At 42.9% G+C, this 17,704-nt stretch overlaps 1 protein-coding gene across 5 annotated transcripts in view; it reads right to left on the bottom strand.

Annotated features, from left to right (window-relative positions):
• The window catches only part of ntrk2a (neurotrophic tyrosine kinase, receptor, type 2a), a 104,377-nt gene extending 91,912 nt beyond the window's left edge, over positions 1–12,465 (bottom strand). For all 5 annotated transcript variants that reach the window (XM_088994170.1, XM_088994171.1, XM_088994172.1 and 2 more), the window contains exons 1-5: positions 11,962–12,465; positions 9,219–9,293; positions 7,301–7,372; positions 6,268–6,336; positions 5,833–5,981 (exon numbers count right to left, since the gene is read on the bottom strand). In XM_088994170.1, coding sequence (XP_088850296.1) covers positions 5,833–5,981; positions 6,268–6,336; positions 7,301–7,372; positions 9,219–9,293; positions 11,962–12,221 — 625 coding nt within the window. In that variant the 5' untranslated portion in view covers positions 12,222–12,465. The remainder of the gene's footprint in view (positions 1–5,832; positions 5,982–6,267; positions 6,337–7,300; positions 7,373–9,218; positions 9,294–11,961) is intronic.
• Positions 12,466–17,704: the final 5,239 nt, after the last annotated feature.

Below are 17,704 nucleotides of genomic sequence, written 5' to 3'. Positions count from 1 at the left end.
AAATGTTGGAGATGGCTGATGTTGTAGCACAAATGTGGACAAAATCTGGCAGTCAAAGATCATGAAGCCAAAATAAAATATGTAATTATAGTAGTTTTATTTTGAAAGTTGTTTTTTTGTATGTGCCCGCATTTGGATGCCAGTACAGTATAAACAAAGTAGCAACCAAGAGCTACAACTTGGATGTCTTTTTTACAATATTTTGTGACTTTTATGACCCAGTGCAACTTTTATTCCATATAAGAAACGATCAAATATGTCAACAGCGGTTTTCAAGTGAGCAACATGCTCATTTCCTTTACAGTGCTGGGAAGAGGGCCAAGAGGATTTGGCCGAGCAAAATTGTCCGCAAATCTTTCTTTTCAAATACCATTTTTATCGGATGCATTCAAAGTCATCATCATCACTGTTATTACGCAGTCCATTAATTTATAAATGTGGGAATTTTGACTAAGAATGGTTATTTATCAGCATTTTTTTTTATAAAAATTGAATGTGGTTTAACAAAAAGAAAAAAATTGCATCAGCATCAAAAATGTGTTACAGGACACATAAAGACATGTTTGATTAAAATTTGTTGTTGACCAGTGTCAACAACTCATCAGCAGGTCTGACCGGGCCGATACGAAATGGGTCTAAAATAGGAGCCATTCATGAACAATTCTTTGTGTTGGTAAAAGGAGGCAAAGAAACATTGTCAACAACAAATTTTTTTTTTTTTTTTTTTTTTTTTTTTTTTTTTTTTTTTTTTTTTTTTCAAGATGGCGCCCCCCTGTGTGGCTGCCTCCACAGCAGCTCTTTCCCTTTCTTGTCTACTTTTTCACTTCTTTACTTTTCCGTTTTTGTTTTGCCTGATCTCGCTCCATAAACCTACGGAGAGGAGATGGGCATCTTTTCTTTTGCTCATCGCCGTTATTTTTTACTTTTTCATCGCTCCTGTGAACGGGGAATCCACGCGCACGCGGAATCCCATTGTTTACAGTCGAGACCAGCTACTAGCGTGGCGGGCTAATAGCGGACTAGCGGCCGCCGCACCAGACATCCCCGATGAATTGAAGAGGAGGAAACGAGGATGTCGGGCCGGGAAAGATCGCCGCAAAAGAACGAGGAAATACCGACACGTTCTCCCGTCCGTCATCATGGGGAACGTGAGATCGCTCCCAAATAAAATGGACGAGCTGGCGGCGCTAACGCGACATCAGAGGGAGTACCGGGAAGCCAGCTTGCTACTCGTCACGGAGACATGGCTTTCGGCAATCACTCCGGACGCCCACGCAGAGTTGGAGGGCTTCCAACTCGTACGAGCGGACAGAAATGAAGGCAGCGGTAAGCAGAAAGGAGGGGGGATTGCTGTATTTGTGAATGACAAATGGTGCAATCCTGGGCACATCACGGTGAAGGAAAAACTTTGCACTCGGGACATCGAGCTGCTAGCCGTTAGCCTTCGGCCGCATTACCTGCCACGGGAATTCTCACACGTCATAGCCGTGACGACGTACATTCCCCCTACGGCAAATGGCGGCGCTGCCTCCGATGCCCTCATATCTGTTGTAAACAAGCTGCAAACCCAGTCCCCCAACGCCTTGTTTATCATCTCAGGGGACTTCAATCACATTTCCCTGAAATTCTCCCTCCCAACATTCACACAGTATGTAACTTGTGCCACCAGAGACAATAACATATTGGACCTATTTTATTCAAACGCCAAGGATGCATACAAACCCTCCCCCCTCCCCCCTCTCGGAAGAGCAGACCACAATATGGTTTATCTCAAGCCTGTGTACAAACCCCTTGTCCAGAGGCAACCAGCTGTGACCCGCACGATCAAAAGATGGTCCACAGAAGCTGAAGAAGCTCTGCGGGACTGTTTTGATTCAACCAGGTGGGAGCTCTTTACTGAGATTCATGGGGAAGACATTGACTCACTCACCAACACCATCACAGACTACATTAACTTTTGTGAACAAAACACCGTACCCACCAGGACTGTGCGGTGTTTTGCCAACAACAAACCATGGATTAATCCCGACATAAAAGTCCTCCTGAAGGAGAAGAAAAGGGCTTTTGTGTCGGGCAACAGAGAGGAACTGAAGGCCGTGCAGATCCAACTGAGGAGGAAGATCAGAGAGGGGAAGAAGGCCTACAGGATGAAAATGGAGGAGCAGCTGCAAGCCAGCAATGTCGCTGGTGTCTGGAAGGGCCTGAAAAACATCTCAGGCCACAAAAGCCCAGTGACATTGAACGAAAAAGACAAGGACTGGGCAGATGAACTCAACCGCTTTTTCAATCGGTTTGACAAGACGCCAGCCGCCCCCGGCCCACCGTCAACTTCACCTGTAGCTGCACCTGCACCAACTCTCACTGTGGCCTTACCCTCCCTGCCCCCTCTCACGACCAGCTTTCCACAACCAACATCTGCCCTCCCAACCGTTGCCACACCCTCAGCCGCCACTCTGCCTCCTGGTTCCTGCCTGTCTGTCACAACTGCGCAGGTGAGGAACCAACTGAGGAGGATGAAGGTGAGGAAGGCAGCAGGTCCGGATGACATCAGTTCCCGACTCCTCAAGACCTGCTCCGACCAGCTGTGTGACATTGTCCAGCACTTGTTCAACCTGAGCCTGAAGCTGGGCAGAGTTCCACAGCTGTGGAAAACGTCATGCCTGGTCCCAGTGCCCAAGATTGCCAACCCCAAAGAGCTCAACAGCTACAGACCGGTGGCGCTGACGTCTCACCTGATGAAGACGCTGGAGAGACTCGTCCTCACCCACCTGCGACCGCTGGCAAGCTCATCGCTGGACCCGCTGCAGTTTGCCTACCAGCCCAGCATCGGTGTGGAGGATGCCATCATCTACCTCCTCCATACGGCGTTGCTGCACCTGGAGAATGCTGGGAGCACGGTGAGGATCACATTCTTCGATTTCTCCAGTGCCTTCAACACCATCCAGCCCAGTCTACTGGGGGACAAGCTGCAGCATGCCGGAGTCGACCATCACCTCACATCCTGGATTACAGACTACCTCACAAACAGGCCACAGTACGTGAGGGTAAAGAACTGTGAGTCGGACAGGCTTCTCTGCAGCACCGGAGCGCCGCAGGGAACAGTCCTGGCTCCATTCCTCTTCACCCTCTACACCTCGGACTTCAACTACAACACCCCAACCTGCCACCTTCAGAAGTTCTCTGACGACTCAGCTATTGTCGGCCTCATTACAGAGGGAGACGATAGGGAGTACAGGGGACTGACAAAGGACTTTGTGGACTGGTGCCAGCAGAATCACCTCCAGATCAACACTGGCAAAACCAAGGAGCTGGTGGTGGATTTCTGCAGGAAACAATCGTCACCTGCACCATTGAACATCCAGGGTTCGGACATTGAGAGGGTGACCTCCTACAAGTACCTGGGTGTTACTCTCAACAATAAACTGGACTGGACAACAAACACGGATGCCCTAATCAAAAAGGGACAGAGTCGCCTCTTCCTCCTCAGGAAACTGAGGTCTTTTGGAGTTCAGGGGTCACTCCTAAAGACTTTCTATGACTCTGTGGTGGCATCAGCCATCCACTATGGCATTGTCTGCTGGTCAGGCAGCATCACCACCCGGGACAGAAAAAGACTGGAGCGCTTTGTCAAGCGGGCCAGTTCTGTCGTGGGCTGCTCGCTGGACTCTCTTGAGGAGGTGGGCAACAGACGGACGCTAGCTAAACTAAAAGCTATGACGGACAGCCCCTCCCACCCCCTCCTGCCCATCCTGACAGCTCTGGGTAGCTCCTTTAGCCAGAGACTATTACACCCGCGCTGCAAGAAGGAGAGGTACCGCCGCTCGTTCCTACCGACTGCTGTCAGGCTTCACAATTCCCAATGATCACATGTGAAAAAAAAAAAAAAAAAACTGGACACTTGTAAATATGGGTTGTTGCAATATATCTTAATGCATCTCTTGATTCTGCACTATGTACAGTCTTGTTTATAGAACGGTTTTTGCACATCTACATTTGCACAGTATACAGTTGACATTTTTATTTTGTTATGCTTGAATATCTTGTTTTCTATCCTTTCACTCCCACCCCAACCCCATCCCTCTTCAATTGCTGCTGTGGACTGCAAATTTCCCCATTGCGGGACGAATAAAGGTATTCTGATTCTGATTCTGATTCTGATTGTCAGTTCAAGGCAGACGTTTATATACTCCAGTGTGATAAGCTCACAAAGAGGCCTGTGATCTGTGACGCGCCGGCGTGGTACTTAAATTGACGTTACACTCACTGGTATTGTATGTAATGCAGCGCTTTGCTACAGGGCGTCTTTTTTGTTGTGGGTTACCAGTGATCATTTGAATATTCTGCCTATTTTATTATTATTTTTAGGTCTTGAATATTATCCACTGAAATTATCCCACATTGTTTCGGGGAATATTGCACTTTGCATTTCTGCAATGCATTAATAATGTGAAAATGTTCATTCAATTTATCGTTAAAAAAAATGAAAAATGAAAAATAAATATTATCAACTATTGTCCATCACTCAAAAGATGCCATACGTCATGGCCATATGTCATGGCATGTGAACCATGGAACATAATAATCACCATCTCATATAAATGCCTCCCATTGCTATTGTGAATACAATAAATAAATAAAGGAATACATATATAAATAATTAAATACATAAATACCGCATATACATAAATACCGCAATTAATTAATAATTAATTAATAATTAATTAATAATTAATTAATAATAAAATGTCATTAGTCATTTTTAACTGTTGCTAACCAAAACAGAAGAAACAAACCACCTTGAAGACAAATTTAAATGCGGAGGCATCTGCACACTGGAAAAAATGGTGGTTGAATTCCTTCAATTTCGTTTTCTCAGGTAATTGCACAAAAAAACAAATGTGTATCCATATATTTTTTCAGTAGAACTACAGTCTACTTGACAAAATAAATGGAAGGAAATGCATTACTGCATTTGTTTCAGTGTATGTGGTAAACTCAAAGTTGTGCGTATTATAGACATGATTTTATATTCGGTGGAGACGCTGGGTAATATCTTCATCACGGACAAGTCTCGCATAAAGCAAAGTCTAACTGTGTGCATGAGTGGCGTCTTTTTTCTTTTCGGATTTTGTTAGCCTTTTGCACTGGTGGAATTGTGCGTAATGTTCTTACCGGCTTTATGTGCCTGTGTGGGATGGAATGTAACATTTTCCCACCCAGTCTTTGCTGCGTCCCTAATTTGCATGAAAATCAGGGCTATATGTAGCGCATAGCTGAGAAGTGCGTGTCACATGTAGAAAAATGTCGAAATAGAACTCATTGGACTTTGTATATGACATTGGCATTTAAATATCTCAATATCTACCCTTTTGGATGATATCGTCGGCGCTTTGTGTGATGTGCGCAATTAAAGCTTTGCCACTTCCGCTCCTGACCCTTGATTAATGACCGTTGATTGCTCACCCACAGAAAAACTTATCCTAGGACTGTAAAGTGACCTTGAGAGTTTTGAAAGGCACTTAGAAATGAAATGTATTATTATTATTATTATTATTATTATTATTATTATTAATAATATTAATAAAGAGAGAGCGAAAGAGTCAGAGATATATATATAGAGAGAAAGACAGGGACAGAGAGAGAGAGAGAGAGTCAGAGAGATATATATAGAGAGAAAGAGAGAGAGAGAGAGAGAGAGAGAGAGAGAGAGAGAGAGAGAGAGAGAGAGAGAGAGAGAGAGAGAGAGAGAGAGAGAGAGAGAATACTAGTGTGTGAGTGTGTGTTGTGTTTGTGCATGCATGCATGTATGTATGTGGGTGCGTGGATCCTCACCGCAGTTGGATAGTCTGAGTCTGGACAGCAGGCTCCGTCCTCCACCATCTTCGATGCAGCGCAGTTCCTGGGTGTCTGCCTCCTCTCCTAACCACAGCTTGATCCACATGTTCTCACAGGAACAGTGCAGTGGGTTTCCGGTCAGGATCCTAAACACACACACACACACACACACACACACACACACACACACACACACACACACACACACACACACACACACACACAGCACACTTAATGCAGACAGTCAAGGACATCTGAAAAGCCTAGTGAGATGAGACAGTTTTTTTTTTCTGGGAAGTTGAACAAGGATACACGATGGGCCAACTTGCATTCACTTCCTCATCTTTGAGCAGAAATATATTTCATAACATATCAGCGAGAGTGTATCTTTTACCCGGAATATCCACCCTATCTATGAATGAATTTACTCACATGTAGGAGATGTTGAGATGTCGGAATATGGTCCAGGATAACGATGACAAGTTGTTGTCTTTCAGATTCCTGAGAATGAAATTGGGCTTTTAATTGTCACAAAGAAATTTTACACTAAGCCTTGTTGAATCCAATCATTACTCAACTGAAGAGGATAATAGGTATGTTAAACAATGTCACTGCTGTATTACAATTTCCGAAAAGGAAAGACTCATACATACTCCACAACACTTGAGACGTTGATGTGCTGCTCTACTGTAAGTGATGCTGTTTTGGTTAGCAATGGAGTTTTTAAACAGTTTAAATGGAAGTTTATGCTAATATTTTTTTCTTGATGGAACAAGAAGCAACTTTTTGCAAAAATGTTCAGTCGGTTTGGTTAGTAACACAGGTTCTCCCACTGGGAGTTACAAATGGCGGCTGCGCAATATCTATTTTCTAAAAGTGGCATAGCTAGAAAGTAGTGGATGATCAGTCAAGCTGTTTCACTCGTGCTGCCCAATTAGTGACATTTTTTTCTTTTCAGAGGCACACAAATCTTTAACTTCTGACTCTCATTAAAATGCTTGACGTGCACTTCTTCTATGCAAGAAATGAGGCCAAGGTGGGGTGTATCATTCTTGCTCTTCATGATGGTCGACGTCACATCCTGGCTCAGATAGCTCATTCGTGATTTCAATTCTTATTTTTTTTTGTAAGTGAATATTTTCACCATCACTGCTACCTACGTTAATTAGAAAATATTTTAAATCTGACTGAAATGGTGGAAGTCTTTTTTCTGTATCACAATGTCGGACAGGATATTTGCATATTCCTCAAACTAAGATTACAATACAATACATATTGATTTATATCGCGCTTTAACAACAGCTGAAGCGCTTAACATGGACAACTATCATATACAGGAAATAAAGCAGTCACAAAGATAGTAGAAAGAACCAGGGAGTAAAACTTAAGACCAAGTCTAAATAATGCTGCGTCAATTCAATATTCAATATTCAAATAATTCACAAATGAGGTTGTTTGTACTTACAGATATTGTAATTTGACGTTGCTCTGAAAGGCCAGCTTGGAGACGTAAGTCAGCCTGCTGTTGGTCACCGTTCTGACAGACACACACAACAACAAACACCATATTGAACACATTCGTGCAAAAGTGACTTATAAAAAATAAAAATTGACATACCCTTGCTGGGGACACTCAGTAATTGTCGTTCCCCTCCCCAGCCAATCCTTGACTCGCTCGCACACTTTACTGTGCGCTCTACATAATGAGCCATTAAATGGAGTCGTGTTTTGTGTTTCAAACGGTTTTGCACTGAACCTGTGAATGTGCTCTGCCTGTTTGCTTGCTTAGTAGGAGTTTATGTAAGGTATCAGAACTGGATTGAAAAGTGAGTAACATCCATCCATCCATCTTCTGCCGCTTACCCGGGGTCGGGTCGCGGGGGCAGCAGCTTCAGTAGGGAAGCCCAGACTTCCCTCTCCCAGCCACTTCTTGGCGGATCCCGAGGTGTTCCCATGCCAGCTGGGAGACAGTCTCTCCAGCGTGTTCTGGGTCATCGCCGGGGTCTCCTGCCAGTGGGGCATGCTCGGAACACCTCACCAGGGAGGCGTAATGGGGGCATCCTAATCAGATGCCCGAGCCACCACATCTGGCTCCTATCTACGTGGACGAGAAGCGGCTCGACTTTGAGCTCCTCACGGATGACCATGCTTCTCACCTTATTTGTAAGGGAGAGCCCGGACACCCTATGGAGAAAGCTCATTTCGGCCGCTTGCATGCGGGATTCGTTCTTTCGGACACAACCCATAGCTCGTGACCATAGATGAGGGTTGGGATGTAGATCGACCTGTAGATTGAGAGCTTTGCTTTTTGGCTCAGCTTCTTCTTCACAATGACAGATAGGTACAAAGTCCGCATCACAGCACAGCAGAAAGAAAGAAAGCAGAAAGTCCGCACTGATCCGCCTGTCGACCTCTCGCTCCCTCACACCGTCATTCGTAAACAAGACTCCCAGATACTTAAACTCCTCCACTTGAGACAAAATCTCCTCCCCGACCCAGAGAGGGCACTCCACCCTTTTCCGACTGAGAACCATTGTCTCAGATTTGGAGGTGCTGATTCTCATGCCAGCCGCTTCACATTCGGCTGCGAAACGCTTGAGAGAGAGTTGGAGATCTCCACTTGAAGACCTCAACAGTGCCACATCATCGGCAAAAAGCAGAGATGCTATGATGAGGCCACAAAACGGAAACCTTCAACGCTTCGGCTGCGCCTAGAAATTCTGTCCATAAAGGTTATGAACAGAATCGGTGACAAAGGGCAGCCTTGGCGGAGCCCAACCCTCACTGGAAATGATTCCGACTTGTTGCCGGCAATGCGAACCAGATTCTGACATCGGTCGTATAGGGACCGAACGGCCCGTTTCAAGCGCTCCTGTAACCCATACTCCCGAAGCACCCTCCACAGAGCTCCACGAGGGACACTGTCAAACGCTTTCTCCAAGTCCACAAAGCACATGTAGACTGGTTGGGCGAATTCCCATGCACCCTCGAGGACCCTGCTAAGGGTGTAGAGCTGGTCCACTGTTCCGCGGCCGAGACGAAAACCACACTGTTCCTCCTCAATCTGAGGCTCGACTTTCCGACGGACCCGCCCCTTTAGAACCCCTGAATAGACCTTTCCAGGGAGGCTGAGGAGTGTGATCCCTCTGTAGTTGGAACACACTCCGGTCCCCCTTTTTAAACACACACACACACACACACTCACACACATCCCGGGGGGTGCGGGGGTGAACATGCAAACCCCACATAGGAAAGCCAGAGCCCGGATTCGAACGCCCGGCCTCAGAACTGTAGGGCGCATGAGCAACTTCAAGGGAACCCCATGCATTATAATCATTTCATGACAATTGTGACTTCCATTTAAAATGTCCCAACAGACTCACAGGTTCCTGAGGTTCTTGTAGTAATGCAGGTCCTTGTCGCTGATGGATGAGAAGCTGCTCTGGTTTGCAATGTAGCTGTCGAGTGATACAAACAACATGTCAGATAGCCGCCTCATTTATTCGGCCAGTCAAACATTCCCGTTGATAAAGGTAGTATAATTACCCGCCAGCGGGTAAAAATGAATGTGGAGAGTGGGACAGATGCACGCATGCTTATCGAGCGAAAAGAAAAACCTAGCGGACACTTCCGAAAAATGTAGACCATTTCGGGTGTGCCAAACCATAAAGAATCTCTTACTGTTGACACTTGAGAACACTCTGTACGGATCAATGACAGAACATAAAGAAAATAAATGTTGTCCCTTTGATGTCTTCGCAATGGCATCCGAATAGTAAGTGACCACAAGGTGAAAACAAGTCATTCATTTCAAGTGCTTCCTGAACGTAGTTAGTGGAAATGATTACAAGTCCTATTCAGACATGTTCAGTAATTATCATGACATTCTCACTGGTCACATCACATCAACCGGGTATTGGCACTCCTGCTTCTTCTGTATCCAGCCCTGCTACCTGAAGTTACTTTGTATTTTCATGATAAAGGCTTTTTTGTTTCAACTTCCCTGTCACATCGCGTACAAGGTTATTTTTTCGGGTGAGAAGAGTAGGGAAGCGAAGTGGGTGCACTGTTTAAAATTTTGGGAAAGAGAAACACTGTAGATAACAAACAACATACCCCAACGAACACCCGGATTTTATGAAGCATTCCAATAGGCAAAAACACAATGAACAGCGATGATTCCAAAATGATACTGTGCAGGTTTACAAACATGTTGCAGGCATGTTACAATCATTCCCCCCAAAAAAGAGCTTGATATGTTGAAGTAGATGTACGTTTCTAAATTTGGAGGGATACCTTTTGATGATCAGAGCATACCCCAAAACACCAGGTTTTTGTCCACAAAGCCTATTTGAGGATTCCCAAAATGTGGCTTCCAAGTGGCCTGCAGGCTGTGCGGGAAATTGAAAGGGATTTTATAACAATGACGGTGACATATTTTACTCATGTTTGATGGGCTATTTTTATGTTAATGTTTTTTGAGGGAGAAAGATGTGGACAAGTTGATGACCAAATGGGAATGAGTGGATATGCAGACTGGCCTTTACACTGCAGAGGAGAGTGTGGCTAACGAGGCAAAGACTGGCAGGTGTGGAGGTGAGACAGGTGTAATGATCGGGGAGTGACGCCCAGCCCACACTAAATTAAGGAGAAGGTGAGCGAAAACAGAATAGAGGGCGGGACCACATAGGTGAACACTGAGGACAGAAATAATGGGTTCTCCCAAAAAGGGGGGTGTGCTAGTATATTAGAGAGTGTAAAATAATTTGGAGAAGGCTGTTGTGGATTGATGACAGACCACAGAGGACAAATGGAATTTAAGATGCATTACAAAATGCATTTGCACGACTCGCCTGCAGCGGCGTGAGCAAAATAAATCGTCTGGTATAATGACCCCCCCCCCCCCTCCACCCAAAAAAATCCTTGTGTGATGCATTTAAATGGATGAGAAGCTGCTTTCTGTGATTGGCGGAGAAGTCTTGCTCAAATTCTGTTGGGATGTTGACAAAGGTTTGAGGAAGACTACACACAAGCAGAAAAAGCTATTGCTAAACTGTGGTACATTAGCAACAATAGCTTGAATTTATCTAAATAACAAAGGCTTAAAAAGTTTGGGAAGGACAATGGAAACATATATATATATATATATATATATATATATATTTGCAAACATGAAACATGAAAATGCAAAATAAAAAAATATATAAAAACATGAAAAAGCAAATGAAAACAATGTAAATAAGATAAGTAGCTCAATACAAACAACAAACTCCAAAGGACCCCTCCAAGACCTTAGATAATAAAGACCCAGTGTTTATCTCTGACATAAGGTAACCACTGGACAAGGCTGTTTATCTTGTGCCAAGTCCGATAATGGCACACCAATATCTGCTTGAGACGCTCAGAGCGGTTTACATAACCTGTGATGACGCTTGTCTAATTGATTTACTATTTTTGATAAATGATAAATTAGTAGATCCCCATTGGCGCTATGGATGTTCTTTTTCCCCTCTGCGTCCATCTGTTTTTTGTACTGTCAAATTGATTTTTATTCCCCATTTCCGTTGGGGGACTTCATAAAGAGACAATCACTGCCATCCAGAGTCTGTGCTAATATTTGGACAGTCACTATCCACACTGCCCTGTTCATTTTAATTTATACAGATAAAGCAGGAACATCTGTAATCGTCCATTTTCTATCGCGCTTGCCCTCTCTGTGGGGTCATAGGTGAGCTGGAGTCTATACTGATTTTTTTTTACACCCTGGATTGGTCACCGGCCAATCTTAGGGCGTGTAGATAATTTCAAGTCCCAAATGAATACAACATAAATGGTTTAGATATGGGGAGAACCCTGAAGAAAACACCTCCAAAAATGTTGTGAACCTGCTCAATCCACAAAAGAATTGAGATTTCAATCCCGAGCCCCAAAACCATTCGAAATCATCATGCGTTAAACGACAATGAGCCCAGTTATGCAATGTTGGTACCTTTTTACACGCCGTTCAATGTATACAGCCACCTCTGAAAATTGCTCTGGCTGCAGATGTCAGCTACCAGAAGTAACGCGGGCGGGAAGGTATTTGGAGGAATACACACGAACAACGCGAGAAAAAAAAGCCCTCACATGTCCGTGATGTTCTCCATCTCCGCCTCGCTCTGCAGGGTCGGAAAGGTGGCGATGCCCCTCTCCGGGTCCACGCAGGAGATCCTGGTGTTGCTGCAGGCGCAAGAGGACGGGCACGGCTCGGCAGACAGTCGCAGGTCTCCGGAGCCCACCGCCAGCCCGGCCACGACCAGCCACAAGCGCAACATCCAGCCATTATAGCTACACCGCGTCGTTTGGGACCACAAAGCCCCATTAACGCCGGCTCTATGTGCGCGCATGTCGGGTTGCAAATCTCAGCCAAGGCGCGCCGAGCAGCCCCCACGGCCCGAGCCCAGGTCGGCTGCGCGGACGGGTGCAGCCAATAATCAAGAGAAAGCGATTGCAAGGGGATTCAGAGATAATATCCTAGGGTGGGGGTGCACATGAAGGTCGGACAAGGTGTGAAAAAAAGGAGACAATGCTCAGTTTGTTCCTTTTATCCCCTTACACACAGGCTGTGAAATCCTCCTTCAGTGCATCTGAAATCACACTGTCACACTCAGTGCATTGTGCCAAGAAGACACTCTTGTTCTCTCCCTCTCTCTCTACTCGAGCTGAAGCTCTCTCACTCCCTCTCTTTTGATTGGAGGGATCCAGAAGGCAGCTAACGTCAGTCAACTTGCACTTAAGATTGTGCAGGCTGCAGGTGAAGGGCTTGGAAATGCCCCCCAACCCCAACCACAAAAAAAACTTTTCAATTTTGTAAATATAGAGTAAATTCAAAATATTGCTCAAAACCAATGGTGGGCCGTCAGGGCCTTCAAAGCCTTCTCTGCTGGCCTAAAAATGTCGGAATCACAGATGAATGTGAATTATATTTTGTCCATTATTAAATAATTCCAAATTGTCTTTCAGCTTCCTTTCGTTGATTTCCCCCTCTTGTGCTGCTTCCATACATGTGTTTTCGTATTTCAGCATTTCACCAATCACATTTCAGCCATCATGTGTTACCTGGGTCAGAAATCTACCTGGAGGCCTTCAAAATCATTTCTGAAGGGCCCATAGCATTAAATAAGCGTCGATGAAACTGTTGCTTTAACCAATCAGATTTCAAGTTGAAAACCCACGACCTGCTCAAAGGTGCTGGCAACGTCGGAGTTTTCGCAAATTATGCTTGGCTAGTCACATGACAGATCATGAGCCAATAATAGAATTACTGTCTGCTAGTGAAGAGCATACTGGCCAGCGCTAGCACACTGTATCTGTCGCAAACATTTTGTGTTGATTTAATAGTGGTTTTGTCAACCAACAATGGCTGAAGGAGGAGAAGAAATGGATTTGGTTGCAGATATACTGTTAATGCATTTTTCAAGATGGACTTTCCAAGAATAGATGGACACCATTAAGGTAGGACAGCTCAGAAGCTAGCAAAAATAACAAATATTGCAATTTTATGAGGTTATCTGGAATCCACACGTTCATAATCAAAATTCGAACCGTTTAATGGGAGTATTTCTTAAATTTCTTCAAGTCACATAGTATTTCCAGGCCAACGTCACCCTCAAGTGGACGTGTAATAATTCACACCACACTCGCAGCTGTGGAGTGATTCAGACATAGCACTACTGAAAGCCTCGGAGGAAAATGCATGGCCCGCCACTGACATAAACATGATATAATATCAAAATATTACTCAAATCCACCCGCTTCCCCCAAAAAAAGTATTTTCTGGCATTAAAAAAAACTGTAGTTTCCCCACTAGGCATCACAATGCTACATGTTATTCAGAAAAATGAAAACAAATGTGTATTAGATTAGGTTAGATTAGATTAGATTATCCTTTGTTTGTCTCAATTTGGAGAATTTTACACTTCACAGCAGCAAAAATAAAATAGAGGAGCTGATGTAAATGCAGCTCAAGCTATTCATTTTCCCCACTAAATTGAGCAGAAAATGCCATGCAGCCATTCAATTAAAACAGTTTTCCTTATCCCCATCAAATTTTGAATTTCTGAACAGAAAAACTTTGCAACCATCTTTGCAACCTTTAATGAATACTAATGAAACCAAAATAATTGGTCGTCGCTCAAACGAAGATGATAATTTGTCATGAAAAACACCCTTTCTTTACTTTTCTAAAGCAATCAGACCACTCACATTTGGGGCAAGATGCATTAACATGTTCATGGTAGACCGAAGATGCCGCCCATATCATAATAACCAACTTGCATTCGAACAGTCTGCAGGATTGAGTAAAGGGTTAACATTTGTCTGCACTGCACTTGCCTTCAGTTGGGAGTGCAGGAATGTCCTTGTCAGAAAGAAAGAGACGGAAGAGGAAGAGGTCACATTAGACTGGAGAGCAGCCACAATGATACAGTTTTGTTTCAAAACAAAATTTGTATAACTTCAAATGTCCTATTATTTATTGAAACTTTTTTCATGATATTTTGCCATTGTCGTTGACTTCCCCTTCAAAAGAAACATGACCGCTTTGCTGGAATGTTAAGCATATATTTCTCATGATTTCCAAGGTGGTGGATGGTGGACCCCATAAAACAGGCAGGAGGGAGGAGCAGGGTGTATTTGACAAATTATCTTAAATAAAGTCAGCAGGAACAAAAATCTCAAACAACAAAGGCATCAGAAAAGAAAGGTCCAAAGTTGCAAACAATACCATGAGTGAAACAAGATGAAACAAACCTGACAGGGTGACACAAACAGTAATTTGACGTTGAATTGTAGTGCCGGGTGTCCTTTTAACTGCCACTGATTAAAACGACCAACAGTGAACACCTGTGCAGCTGCAGGCGGAGCCTGATAGTCGCAAACTGAAATGTGACCATATTTTTTTTTCTTCACAGTATGCAAGTACAGGTATTCTTTTTCCCTTTAAACATGTATATTTTTTAACATCAAGAAAACATGACTTCTTATTTGATATGAAAGTATTTTTTGTACTCAGCAATGCAGTATTTTAATCATAGAAAAAAACTAAAGTTGGTCACAAAAACAATGGTTCACCACAAAATATCCTTTTGTGCAATGAGGAACAAAATGTTAGCTGCAGAATTCCTTATTTTTCACCGTATTGCTTTAATTTCTTACAACCAGAATAAATGTTATTCCCTCTTACATCAACTGAGCACCATGTTTCACCTTGCATGCGACAGCCAATGACATCACATCATCCACACTCTTCCTACCTATTCCTGCTGCTGTGACTTTAACATGACGTTTGTGGTGACGCACGGGCAGTGATGCTGAATAGAGCTGTGTAATTATGGATCTTGGGTGTGTGTGTGTGTGTGAGAGAGAGAGAGAGAGAGAGAGAGAGAGAGAGAGAGAGAGAGAGAGAGAGAGAGAGAGAGAGAGAGAGAGAGAGAGAGAGAGAGAGAGAGAGAGAGAGAGAGAGAGAGAGAGAGAGAGAGAGAGACAGACAGACAGACAGACAGAGAGAGACAGAGAGATTGATACAAGACAGTACAAGATGTGTGTCCATGGCTCTAATTAAAAGCTTGTCACAACAAGAGAATATCTGCAACTCGTCGCGTCCTTCCTGTTGAGTAGTGACGGCTGCTCCAAGCAGAATGAAGTATGTCCATCCATCACATCGGGCCTCGGTGATAACACTTTGCAATTATTGTGCCAATTGAAGTGACATCGGCAGCGGCATTGCACATACACGTATATGTATGTCCCATGATGTGTTACTCCACTTGTAAACCACTCACCCATCACATTTCTGCACTTCATTTAGCATTGATTGCATTTGAATTGGTGCAATGTCTGTATTAACACTTCAAGTGTGCGACTGCCCTTATCATTAGATACTCTGGAGAGAGAGATTTTTTTAAATGTGTATGTCTGTAAGTCGTGCATGTAGGATATTTATAAATAGATAGATAGATAGATAGATAGATAGATAGATAGATAGATAGATAGATAGATAGATAGATAGATAGATAGATAGATAGATAGATAGATAGATAGATAGATAGATAGATAGATAGATAGATAGATAGATAGATGGATGGATGGATGGATGGATGGATGGATGGATGGATGGATGGATAGATAGATAGATAGATAGATAGATAGATAGATAGATAGATAGATAGATAGATAGATAGATAGATAGATAGATAGATAGATAGATAGATAGATAGATAGATAGATAGATAGATAGATAGAGAAATTCCTCCCCATTGGTGATATTAAGTATTTTAGATGCATGCAAATATGTCAATATTTAAATGTAGATTAATTTGGATTTTATAGGTGCTGTTTTCAGTTGTTTGTAAGTCCGTTTCAATGACAATATTATGTCAATTGAATTTTAAAACTTATTTTACCTGAATTCTTTTAATTTTTCCTTCATATTTTATTGGAGGTCCTATTCATATTTTTTGCAGTACTTTTCAATTAATATTTTGATCAGTCATCCATCCATCCATCCATATTCTGATGTGTTTATCCTTGCAAGGCTCATAGAGGCTTCTGGATTCTTTCTCAGTCATCCTTGGGCAATAGGAGGAGGACACCCTGAACCGGTTGCCAGCCTATCACAGGGAAAACAGGGATTTTTTTGATGAATTTTTAATGACAAATATTATTTATTATTTAAAAAAATTGTCATTATTTCCAATATTTGAAAACATACATTGTTTTGTATTTGTTTCTATTTTAATTAGTATGATTTTCCGGTGTACAAGGTGCACCCAAAAACGTTAATTTTCTTCAAAGGTTGACCCTGTGGGTTGCCTTATATGTGAAGTAACATTGAGCCACAACAGGTCTCGCAACTACTGTCAGCAGCCACCGACTCCACTTCCCAACTGTAGAAGTAGTGCGTATTCCCAGCCTCTACTGTAGCGCCTTATAATGTGGTGTGCCTTATATTTAGAAACATTTTATACACTGTATTAATCTATTATATTTGGAAAATGTTTTTTATTCATTGAAGGTGTGCCTTATAGTCTGGTGCGCCTTTTGTCCGTACGTGACGTCACTAAAGGAACGCCCCTTGACCGAAAAAAGACATCTTAGCAGTCCTTCCATCACGTCAATGTATTTTGCTGTATTGTTTGGTCTGAAAACCTTGTGTTGCACCCAAAAGCCGCCAGAAGAGGGTGTCCAAGCTCCATATAAGGAATTTATCAGCCTGTGGAAACGGAGGTGGCCACAGGAGGTCGCCATTTTGTGCCTCTTTTTTCATGATCGTTTCTCCCCAATGTTGCCTCAAAATGGCATGGAATAAATTCTTTAATTGCAAACATGTATGCTTTCCTCTTCAGAACTATTTGAATCATATTCATAACTGGAGGTGTAACAAGAAAGCATATTCTCTAAATCTGAAGTAATTGTTTTGTTTTCTCAAGCAATGCAAGACGTCTTGGTGTGACGTCACAAACTGGGGCGGGACTTGCTGAAAATGGCCAATTCGCAGCTCAATTTGTTGCAGATTTTGGACACTTTAAGTAATTTTTATTGGTGTTTTGCATTTGAATAAAAATATCATACGGCGTGTTTTGGGTATTTTAGATGCTATAAAACGTTTTTCTGATGTCAGTTAAAAAACAAAAAAGTGACGTCGGTTGTCCTTTAAGTTTCATTTTACTGAGAAGTCGGCGAGAATCTTATTCTTATTCTTATTCTTATTCTTATTCTTATTCTTATTCTTATTCTTATTCTTATTCTTATTCTTATTCTTATTCTTATTCTTATTCTTATTCTTATTCTTATTCTTATTCTTATTCTTATTCTTATTCTTATTGCTGGG

Source organism: Hippocampus bargibanti, linkage group LG04 (assembly GCF_051943395.1).
Source record: "Hippocampus bargibanti isolate YZ-2025 linkage group LG04, ASM5194339v1, whole genome shotgun sequence".
In the NCBI taxonomy this organism is placed as follows: Eukaryota; Metazoa; Chordata; class Actinopteri; order Syngnathiformes; family Syngnathidae; genus Hippocampus; species Hippocampus bargibanti.
The sequence above is the reverse complement of the archived record's forward strand: the minus strand, read 5'-3'. Positions and strand labels throughout refer to the sequence as shown.